Raw genomic sequence first — 12,097 nt, 5'->3', positions numbered from 1 at the left:
GCTTCACCCCACATGTAATTTGGTACACCCAATGCTTTAAGTATGCTTCTCGTCATCTCCATTAGGGTTCGGTTTCGACGTTCAATGACGCCGTTTTTTTTAGGTGATTAGGGAGCTGTCAACTGTCGAGCAATCCGCTTTCTTCACAAAAACGATTGAATGCTAGTGAAGTGAACTCTCCTCCCTTATCTTTTCAGAGAGCAGTGATAATCGATCCAGTTTCGTTCTCAACTAACATCTTGAAAGGTTTAAATCTTTCAAACGCTTCACTTTTCTCTTTCAACAATAAGGACCACATGTACCTAGAAAAATAATCAATTAGTACAAATATATACCAATTACTTGCAATAGTAGAAGGTGCGATCGACCCACATAAGTCTCCATGAATTAATTCCAAAACTCGTGAGGCTCGATATTGTAAGTCCCCGCGGGGCGTCGCTGATCAATACGAGATCCGCACGACGTCTAGGAGTGCGGAATCCTCCTAGATTCGTTTATGGTGTAGAAGACGAAGAACACGATTACACTCATACAAACACACGAACAAACACACGAATGGGATAAACACATCTGCAGATCTTTTATATAATAACCAAACACGTTACATACCGAACATAAACAAAAACACGGCCGACCCGAGGTGAGCTCTACCTCGGGTCGTCCCACACGACTCTCCCTCTCTGTTTCTCTCTAGACAATTGAACTTAACACACAAAACTCTAACTTTTCTGGATACTAAACCCTAAACAAGACACACATATATATATAGAAAACCAACTTCGCGGGCTTGGGCTTGGGCCAGTAGGCGAAGTTGTTATAACTTCGCCTATGGTGAAGTTGTTCTAGCTTCGTCATTTCGTCTCCGCTGATCAGAATTGCATAGCGACGGTCACAAAATGCACCAACAGACTCCCCTTTGACCGTTGCTCTCAATTCTAACAAACACAAAAGATCATCTGTTACAAAACATGCACCAACAGACTCCCTCTTAACTGATGATCTTCTGTTTGCTTCTTCTTGTAGGACTCGATTGCATTGTGCTCTTCAAACTCGAACTTCACAAATACATGCAACATCCATCCTGTCTTCAACCAGCCGTGTCTGAAACTGTCATGCAACTCCACAAATCTACCAATCACCCAGCGTCTTCCATATCAGATCTCCCCTTCAGTGTAAGCTTCTCTGACTATATCGATCGAGGTCTTTGAAATGCATGCATCCCCGTGCCTAATTGATCATCTCAACCAATCACGTGAAGTACTTCTGACTTCACCAACACGTGAAGTTCTTCTAACTTCACCAACACGTGAAGTTGGGCTCCCTCCACAACTTCACCAACACGTCGGAATTGTATAGTAAGATAAGGTTCAATCTTCAACTACTCAACATCAAGTGATCAATTTCATCATAAAACCACATTGACAGAATCTAACACACATGACCATTAATTAATCCGAAGCATCTTCAATCACCATGGATAACGATCAAGAACATAAACACTTTAATTCCCGATTAAATCCAACTTGTTCCAAAATTTTCACTTTAATAAATAAACATCACATTTCAGGATCCAATTCTCGAACGCCTTGAAAATAACATAAATAATATGCTCTGACCGCAATCTAGTAATGACGAAAACCTTCAGTTCAATTTGACTTTCTTCAGTTGGTCAACCTCGAACAACAACAATTTCTTTGCCCAAAAACACCCAAATATGTGTCAATATCCAGTTTTAATCAAAATCCCATTCACAACTTCAACTCCATATCCAAAGTTGACCCGTATTTGTTCACACGTAAGACCAAGAGATACCAAGTTTCACTCGTTGACGGAACAACGTCTTCGGTCTCACAATAATCGTGTACACCTGGCCATTCAGACGAAAACTCCAAACAATTTTTTTTTTAATTTTTTTTTAACTTCGCCCATAGTCAACTTCGCCTTAAAGTCAACTTCGCCTAAAAGTCAACTTTGCCCCTCATTAACTTCGCCTGACTATAACTTCGCTTAAAAGTCAACTTCGCCTAAAAGTCAACTTCTCCCCTCATTAACTTCGCCTTGCCATAACTTCGCCTGGCTGCTAACTTCGCCTAAACCCTAAAATTTAAGCGACAATTTCGCCTGAACCCAATAACTTCGCCTGCGGCGGCTGTTCGGCCAAAAACGCATCAGAAACGTGTCAGAAACACCAAAACGCAGATCTCGAACCATAGCATAAGAGCCTAAGGCTCTGATACCACTTGTAAGTTCCCGGCCGGATCTACACGGAATATCTCTTTCTACGTAGGTGCGGAATCTCTACGTAAGACGTTACGAGCGTAGAAGACGATACACGATAACACGATCAAACACACGTTACAATAAACAAAGACACGTTGTATTGCAACTGGAAACACGTGATTCACTGATCACCGATTACACAAACTCGTAAACTGAAACTATAACTCGAATGATAACTCAGCCGTAACCTAGCTGCTTATAAAGCACGACAACTTCGCCTAGCATGTTTAGGCGAAGTTGTCCCTAACTTCGCTTGTTCCACAAGTTCGCCTATATCAGCGAACTTGTGAGAACTTCGCTTACATACAAAACACAAATCCAACTAACTCGATTACAGACACTAGACACTGAACTACTGACATCATGCACCAACAGTGGGCCCTAACATTTTTTTAACAAATACACGAGTAGACTAATTACATAAATACGACAAAACTAAAAATTACCCTACCCCCTATGAAAATCCCGAGTTGTTCTCAACACGGTAGAGAAATTCGTAAGAACTTCCCCACACTTGACTCGAACACACTCTCAACAAGAGAAAGGTAATTCTAAAAATCAAAGTTAACAAAAGCTATTTACACCCTACAACATACCTGGGCCTTTATGCGGTGGAACCGTCTGGTGAGCTTAAGAGGAAACTCACCTTGTCATTGTTAAGTTTGTTCACATCTTTCCCTTCTAGGTACGGTTTGAGACAATGTCCATTCACAACTTGTTTAGCTTGGCTTTGCATGTCCTCAATCTCCACATCACCAAACCTCCCGACTCTTGTGATCACATACGGGCCCATCCATTTGCTTCTGAGCTTCCCGGGAAACAATTTGAGTCTTGAATTATAAAGCCACACTTTTTGCCCAACCTCAAATGTTTGTTTCCGTATCTTGGCATCATGCACCCTCTTTAATTTCTCTCTGTAATTCGAAGCACATTCATGCGCCTCATCCCGGATATCTTCCAACTCATTTAATTTCAACTTCCTCAACTCACTGGTTTGCTTGTAATCCAAATTAACATTCTTAATTGCCCATAATGCTCGGTGGGCCAACTCCATTGGCAAATGACAACCCTTCCCATACACCAACCGATAAGGAGTGGTACCAATTGGTGTCTTGTAGGCCGTGCGATATACCCACAATGCATTATCCAACTTAACTGACCAATCTTTTCTATCAACCGAACCATCTTCATTAAAATTTCTTTAATTTGTCGATTCAAAACTTCAACTTGGCCACTTGTTTGAGGATGATACGGCGTTGCAATTCGGTGATTCACACCATAACGCTTCAACAATTTGCCAAATGCAAAGTTCATGAAATGCGATCCACCATCACTTATCACTTATGATGACTCGCGGGATCCCAAATCTTGAGAAGATGTTGTATTGAACAAATTTGCACACCACGGAATGGTCATTAGTTCTTGTTGCAACCGCTTAGACCCACTTTGACACATAATCAACCGCAACAAGAATGTAAAGGTACCCACATGAATTTGGAAACGGGCCCATGAAGTCTATGCCCCACACATCAAAAATGTCAACAACCAAAATGGGTTGTAAAGGCGTTTCATTCCATTTCGAAATACCCCCCCATTCATTGGCAATTTAAACAATGCCGAGCGTATTCACTAGCATCCTTAAAAACTGCTGGCCAATATAATCCGCACATAAGTACCTTATACCCCGTTTTGGAGCCACTAAAATGCCCCCCACATGCCGACGAATGAGCGTGTTTCAAAATCTCTTGTACTTCATTCTCGGGTACACATCTTCTCACTACTTGATCCGCTCCAATCTTGAAAAGATCCAGTTCATCCCAAATGTATTGCTTAACTTGGGCCGTGAATTGTTGCCTTCTCTTCTTGGACCAATGTTCCGGAATCGCACCCGTGGCCAAATAATTGACATAATGAGCATACCACGGTGCAGTTGAAACAACGAGCAACTGTTCATCCGGAAATCTCTCGTTTATCTCCTTCGGATCATCAACACCCTCGAGGGTAATTCGTTACAAGTTATTCGCTACTACATTCTCACATCCCTTCTTGTCACGGATTTCAAGATCGAACTCTTGCAACAACAATACCCAACGAATCAAACGAGGCTTTGCATCTTTCTTTTCCATCAATTGACGCACCGCACTATGATCCAAGTATACTATAACTTTACTTCCCAAAATATACGAGCGAAACTTATCTAAGGCATACACCACCGCAAGTAACTCCTTTTCGGCAGTGGTGTAGTTCAATTGTGCCTCGGATAAGGTCTTGCTCGCATAATAAATCACCATCGGCTTTTTATCCACTCTTTGACCCAAAACCGCTCCAACCGTGTTGTCATTAGCATCACACATGATTTCAAAAGGTATTTACCAATCCAGTGATTATAGAATTGGTGCTTGCACTAACTTCTCCTTCAAACTTTCAAACGCTTGCAAACATTCATTGGTAAACTCAAAAGGGACATCCTTCAACAAAAGATTACATAAAGGTTTCGAAATTACACTAAAATCCTTAATAAATCTTCTATAGAACCCGGCATGTCCCAAAAATGATCTAACCCCTTTTACATTTTTCGGGGGTGGCAAGTATGAAATTACTTTAATCTTTGCTTGATCAACTTCCATCCCCCTACTTGAAACCACATGACCCAACACAATACATTCTTGCACCATGAAATGACTTTTCTCCCAACTTAAAACCAAGTTTGTCTCAACACATCATTTTAAAACTTCTTCTAAATCATTAAGACAAGACTCGAAAGTTGAACCAAAAATGGAAAAGTCATCCATAAAAACTTCAAGTGAATCCCCGACCATGTCCGAAAATATGCTCATCATACATCTTTGAAAAGTGGCCGGGGCATTACACAATCCAAATGGCATCCGTCTAAACACAAATGTGCCATATAGGCAAGTAAAAGTGGTTTTGTGTTGGTCATCGGGGTGGATTGCAATTTGATTATATCTCGAATACCCATCTAATAAACAATAATCTTTTTGACCCGAAAGTTTTTCAATTATTTGATCAGTGAATGGTAACAGAAAATGGTCTTTTGAGGTAGCGATATTTAATTTCCTATAATCGATGCACACTCACCACCCGGTTACCGGTTGGGTGGCGATTTTTTCACCTTTATCGTCTTTAATTACCTGGATGCCAGATTTCTTGGGTACTACCTGTGTCGGGTCACCCATGAGCTGTCCGAAATGGGATAAATAATCCTCGCATCCAACCACTTGATCACCTCCTTTTTCACCACTTCCCGCCAAGTTCGGGTTCAATCTCCTTTGAGTCTCTCGTGTTGGTTTAGCCTCCTCATCTGTAATTATTTTATGCATAACAATAGAAGGACTAATACCTTTCAAATCTGCAAGCGTCCATCCAATGGCCGCCTTATGTGCTCCTAACACCGTCACCAATGCCCGCTCTTGAACTTCCTCCAAATTAGAAGCAATGATAACCGGAAGGGTTTCATTCTCCCCTAAGAACACATACTTCAAGTGGCTTGGAAGCTCCTTCAATTCCACCTTTGGTGGACACTCCAAAGATGGTTTTGTATCCGAGTTGATTTCCTTTGGCAAACTTTCCCATTGATGTGTCCATGGTGGTTTTTCTCTTGCAAAGCTAAAGCATCTTGTTTGTGTTCCTCCATTCACAAAGCACACACGTGTACCTGTTCAGAATTATCACAAATACAAGCTTCTATACAATCCTTATCATATTCATGAGGATTACAATGATCCACCACATCTGCCAAAAAACATTCTTCACCACTCAATGAATTAGCAACATCAGTAAAAACATTTAAACGCATTTTCCGGTTGCCAAACGCTATGTCAACAGTACCAAATCTACAATTAATGATTGCATGGGCCGTGTTCAAGAATGGTTGACCCAAGGTTTTGTTGTTGACTTGAGTCACCCGATGAATAATCTAAAACAAAGAAATCCACAGGATAATAAAAATCCTCTACCTTCACAATTACATCCCGTACGATTCCACGGAGAAGTTTATGAGACAAATCGGCCAATACAACCGTGATCTCCACCCGTTTCAAGGGACCAAAGTCGTATTGGTCATATAAACCCCCCGAGAGAATTCTCACTCCGGCCCCAAGATCCAATAATGCCCTAGACATTTGAAAATCACCCACTTGAATGTTAATTAAGGGTGTTCCCGGATCTTGAAGCTTAGGAGGGAGATCTCCTTTTAAAACCGCACTTACCCGCTCGGTTAAATCCACCCGTTTAGGCACTTTTTGTTGCCTCTTTTGAGTGCATAACTCTTTTAAAAATTTTGCATAAGCGGGCACTTGTTTTATTTCTTCAAGTAAAGGTAAATTCACTTTAACCTGTTTAAACACTTCCCACATTTCCTCCTTTTGAGGACCCCGTTTTGAAATTACATTTTTCTTGCCCGGGTCAAGCAAGGCCGAAGGAAATGGAACTACATTTGATTCCACTTCCTTGTTTTTATCATTTAAATTCAAGGCTTGACCCGAAGCTTGTAATGGTTTCTCAAAAGTGACATGTTTAGTGGGTTTGTTGGTTTCAACTTCTTCATCATCACTTTCCTTACCCATGATATCCTCAACTTCCCCTTCAACCAACCCCGGTGACAAATTAGCTTTATACTCTTTACCATGTCTCAACACACTAACATGATTAATAGGAACATTACGAGATGAGTTATGAGAAGGGTTTACCTTGGTGTCACTTGGCAATTGACCTTTGTTTTTCTTCAATGCTGCCACCTCGGTTGCAAGTTGGCCCATTTGTGTGGTCAATGATTGGATGGCCTTGTCACGAACTTCATCCTTTTGCATTCGGGCTTCATCAAGTTGATTCCTTTTCTGCATGTCTTGTTGCATTGACTTTAACATATCCATCTCTTCATTCCCACTTGATGAACCTTGACCCGAAAACCAACTTTGACCTCCACCCGTTCCTTTAAATTGATTTTGACTTCCTTGATTGTTCCCACCATGAGCATTCCCTTTATTACAATATTGTTGACGAGGAACAAAATGGGTTTGAGAAGTCCCTTGAAAGTTAGGGTTGAATTGTAACACCCCGACCAAAGGCGGATTATACATCGGGGCGCCACATATTGTTTCATTACTCGTGACACTATTGGGTGTCAATATTTAATAAATACATTCATTCGCGAACGCGCAAGGTAAACACAAGATAACATAAATCAATATAAATCAATATATTATAAATCATAATATTCGAACAGCAAAAACTTGTCTTGATACATTTTAATCTAGGTCCAAAATAAAGAAAACTTCCTATGTGTCCACAAGCTCCAAAACAGCTACTGCAAACCTGAACATGTGTTAAAATAAACGTCAAACACTTGCGTGTTGGTGAGAAATCAAGTTTAATACAATACATAGGTAACAATAAATCTGCGCGCAACAAGTGTATGTCTGGTGTTTAACAAGGGTGCAATCAGATTGTGATCAAGCCTAGATAGATCATAGCTCATAGTTCATAGTTCAATCCGTGCTCCCAATTGAGCACAAAAACGAGAAAACATCTGTGCAAGTGTAAACAAAGAAAACCGTAAACGATAGGTCTCCCGTGTTCATCTAATGGATCCATGAAAACTTCGGAATAGGCCGAACAAAGCGGTTAATGATACACACATACAAATAAACAGCCAAGTAAACGTCCTCAACACATGGGATACTGCGCGACTAAAGTTCATAAACAAGTTTAAGACTCAAGTTTGTACGAACACATGAACATCCCAAAACATTAAAAATAAAAAGGGATTAGGTACGAGATTACTCACATGATAAACGATGCGGTGTAAGATAAAGCAAGAACCAACTTTAAACAAGCACAAGTTAACCTATAAACAAGATTATTGTTTTAATGATTTGTTTTAAGTCTTGATTATAAGTTAGCATAATTAATAAGTAAATTATTATATATAATATATATTACCGGAAAAGCAGGGTAGAACAGGGAGGAAGACGGAGGCAGAGAGGAAGACGGCAGAGAGAGCAAGGAGGAAGAGAGAATAGGAGAGATTAAGTGTTTGTGTGTGATGTGTTAGGAAAATAACATTATTATTTATAGAGAAACCTTAGGAGACACAATCCCTAGAAAAGGGGAAAAGATTTCCAAAAAGTAAAAGATTCCAAAAGCAAAAGATATCAAAAGATATGGCAGCAGGGAAAAAGAGAAAAAGGCTGACAGGGAACAGTAAAAAGCATGGGCGGATCAGAAAAAGGTACTGGTCAAGCATGGAAAAAGCAGATCTCAAAAGATAATGTCAGTCACTTTTTCTGCCAACCAATGGGGTTGGTGCGCATGCTGCGCCAAAAGTGGCTTTTCAGACATAAAGCAGATTAGGTCAACAGCACAAAAGATAAGACAACACAAAAGCAACGGCTAGATTAAACAGAAGAAAACTCAAAGGGTTTAGCGCGAGAAGGCTCGAGCGCGAAGGCAGACACAGAAGGTCAAGAGAGCGCGAGCGCGAAGGCAGACAGAACCAACCTTAACGCGTCGCGGAAAGAACTACATTTCTAAGCGCGCCGCGGGAAGAATCACATTTCTTAGCGCGCCGCGGGAGGAACTAAAATTCCTAGCGCGCCGCGGGAAGAACTATAATTCTTCGCGCGTCGAGGGATGAACTACGATTCTTAGCGCGCTGCGAGAAGAACTACAAATCCTTAGCGCGTCGCGGGAAGAACTACCGTTCTTAGCGCGCTGCGAGAAGAATTACAATTCTTAGCGCGCTGCGAGAAGAGTTCGTCTCGCGTATCGCTGAAACAGGTGGTCTTCACGCAGGATTCCTTGTAAGGGGTCTGGCGCGTGGAGCTGCGCAGACAACCTTAGGCGGGAAGGAACAAAGGATAAGCAAAGAGTTAGAAGAAAAAGAGGGAAACAAGGCGTAAGGGCGGGACGGCGACAAGAGGGAAAAGAAGGCGGAAAGAGAGAAGGAGAGGGACGGGACGGCGGAAAGAAAGAGAGAGAAAGAGGCGGGAAGGAAAATATATATTATTATTAAAAGTAAAATATAAGTATAAATAAATATTAAATCATAAAAGAAAGAGATCGGGTCAGAGAAATGGGTACCTGGGTCGGGTCGGATCGGGGCAGATGTCACAGTCTCCCCTACTTTAAGAAATTTCGTCCCGAAATTTATCTCGAAGTAGGTTGCGCAGAGAACAGGTGCGGGTACTTGATCTTCATTTGATCTTCCCTTTCCCATGTAAACTCGGCTCCGCGCTTGGACTCCCAGCGAACTTTCACGATAGGGATACGACTGCGCTTGGTTTGCTTTACCTTGCGATCCATAATCTCAACAGGCTTCTCAACGAAATGCATAGTTTCATCAACTTGAACTTCATCAAGTGGAATGTGAAGGTTCTCGTCAGCTAAACACTTCTTGAGATTGGATACATGGAACGTTGGATGCACATTACTGAGCGCGGGCGGCAGGTCAAGTCTGTAGGCAACTTTTCCTACACGCGCTAGAATCTTGAATGGACCAACATAACGAGGAGCAAGCTTACCTTTCTTCCCAAAGCGGACAACACCCTTCCAGGGCGACACTTTGAGGAGAACAAGATCACCAACTTGAAATTCGAGAGGCTTCCGCCTACGATCTGCGTAACTCTTCTGTCGGCTTCTGGCAGTCAGCAGATGATCACGGATCTTGGCGATTTTATCGGTTGTCTCTTGAACAAGTTCGGGTCCTGTGATTTGAGCTTCTCCCACTTCGCTCCAACAAATCGGGGAGCGGCACTTACGACCGTAAAGTGCTTCAAATGGGGCCATACCAATACTGGAATGATAGCTGTTATTATAAGAGAACTCGATCAAAGGCAGGTGCGAATCCCAATTACCTCCAAAATCAAGAACACAAGATCGGAGCATATCCTCAAGAGTTTGAATAGTTCGCTCAGACTGACCGTCAGTCTGGGGATGATATGCCGTACTCATGTCCAAGCGAGTTCCTAGCGCAGATTGGAGAGATTTCCAAAAGCGAGATATAAAACGGCCATCGCGATCGGATATGATGCTCAAAGGAGTACCATGGCGGCAGACAATTTCCTTGACATAAAGCTGCGCGAGATGCTCAACACGGTAGTTTTCACGAATGGGCAGAAAGTGAGCAGACTTAGTCAAACGATCCACTATTACCCAAATGCTATCATGTTTGCTTGCTGTCAAAGGTAACTTGGTAATAAAGTCCATCGCTACACATTCCCATTTCCACGTAGGAATTTCTGGTTGTTCGAGCAAACCAGATGGGCGTTGGTGTTCAGCTTTCACTTTAGAACAAGTCAGACATTTAGCTACGAACACAGCAATATCCTTTTTCATACCGGGCCACCAATAAGTAATGCGCAAATCCTTGTACATCTTATCAGCGCCAGGATGAATAGAATACCGAGATTTGTGCGCTTCACTCAGGATATCAGCGCGAAGATTCTCATCACAGGGAATCCAGATGCGATTAAGATAGCAGAGAATTCCACTCAGATTGGGCACAAAATGCGCTTCCGCGCCACACGCTAACTCGGCGCGAAGGTTACCATTACTGATGGATGCGCGCTGCGCGTCACGAATACGCGATTCAAGGTTGCTTTGAATCGGCGCGAAGTGAAGCTGGGTGCGCGGCAAGATACAGTTAAGTTGGCAGGGTTTTCGGCTGAGCGCATCGGCTACCACATTAGCCTTACCAGGATGATACCGGATCTCACAATCGTAATCGCTGATGAGTTCGTTCCATCGGCGTTGTCTCATGTTGAGTTCCTTTTGATCAAAGATATGCTGAAGGCTTTTATGGTCAGTGTAGAGGATGCACTTAGTACCATAAAGGTAGTGTCTCCAGATCTTCAAGGCAAAAACAATTGCACCAAGTTCGAGATCGTGAGTCGTATAATTCTTTTCATGAACCTTAAGTTGCCTTGATGCGTAAGCGATAACCTTGCCTCGTTGCATAAGAACACAACCGAGACCTTGGTTGGAGGCATCGCAGTACACGACAAAATCATCATTACCCTCAGGTAGCGCAAGAACAGGAGCTTCACACAACAATCGCTTGAGCGATAGAAAGGCTTCTTCTTGCTTCGAGCCCCAAATATACGGTTTACCTTTGTGCGTTAGAGCTGTTAAAGGCAAAGCGATTTTCGAGAAGTTCGAAATGAAACGCCGGTAATAACCAGCTAAGCCCAGAAAGGAACGGATCTCGGAAGGAGAGGATGGCGTAATCCAGTTCTTGATTGCTTCAATTTTGGATGGGTCGACATGAATACCCATCTTGTTCACAACATGGCCAAGAAACTGTACTTCATCAGACCAGAATTCACACTTGGAAAGCTTAGCATAGAGCTGCTCGGTTCGAAGCTTTTGCAACACCAACCGAAGATGTTGCTCATGCTCGGCCTTGGTCTTAGAATACACCAGAACATCATCGATAAACACAATCACGAATTTATCCAAGAAAGGCCTACACACCCGATTCATTAGATCCATGAAAACGGCGGGTGCGTTGGTTAGACCGAAGGACATGACCAAGAATTCAAAATGGCCATAACGAGTTCGAAAAGCAGTCTTTGGAACATCTTCATCGCGGATGCGCAACTGGTGATAGCCAGAGCGGAGATCAATCTTGGAAAAATAAGAGGCACCTTGGAGTTGATCAAAGAGGTCGTCAATACGCGGTAAGGGATACCGGTTCTTAATGGTGAGTTTGTTCAACTCGCGGTAATCAATACACATGCGAAACGATCCATCTTTCTTTTTAACGAACAACACCGGAGCACCCCAGGGCGAAGAGCTA

General features: G+C 42.3%; 1 protein-coding gene across 1 annotated transcript; it reads right to left on the bottom strand.

The window, feature by feature from the left end:
* Positions 1-2,756: 2,756 nt before the first annotated feature.
* On the bottom strand, positions 2,757-4,634 carry LOC143532622 (uncharacterized). The gene is made up of 3 exons (XM_077027625.1): positions 4,489-4,634; positions 2,927-3,449; positions 2,757-2,831 (listed from the first exon to the last, which is right to left on the bottom strand). Exons 1-3 carry the CDS (start codon positions 4,632-4,634, stop codon positions 2,757-2,759), a joined length of 744 nt encoding a protein of 247 aa, XP_076883740.1.
* Positions 4,635-12,097: the final 7,463 nt, after the last annotated feature.

The sequence above is a fragment of the Bidens hawaiensis genome, unplaced genomic scaffold, assembly GCF_021521415.1.
Source record: "Bidens hawaiensis isolate Kalapana, Puna unplaced genomic scaffold, B.hawaiensis_p1.1 tig00009513_1, whole genome shotgun sequence".
Taxonomy (NCBI): Eukaryota; Viridiplantae; Streptophyta; class Magnoliopsida; order Asterales; family Asteraceae; genus Bidens; species Bidens hawaiensis.
The sequence above is the reverse complement of the archived record's forward strand: the minus strand, read 5'-3'. Positions and strand labels throughout refer to the sequence as shown.

Bases quoted from the DNA above. Each gene is read 5' to 3' on its own strand.
- LOC143532622 (XM_077027625.1), bottom strand. From the start codon at position 4,634: ATGTGTGATGCTAATGACAACACGGTTGGAGCGGTTTTGGGTCAAAGA. The intron at 3,450-4,488 runs GTATGCCTTAGA...TTCGGTTGATAG, and splicing joins AAGGAGTTACTTGCGGTGGT to AAAAGATTGGTCAGTTAAGT. The intron at 2,832-2,926 runs GTGAGTTTCCTC...TTTGATTTTTAG, and splicing joins ACAAACTTAACAATGACAAG to AATTACCTTTCTCTTGTTGA.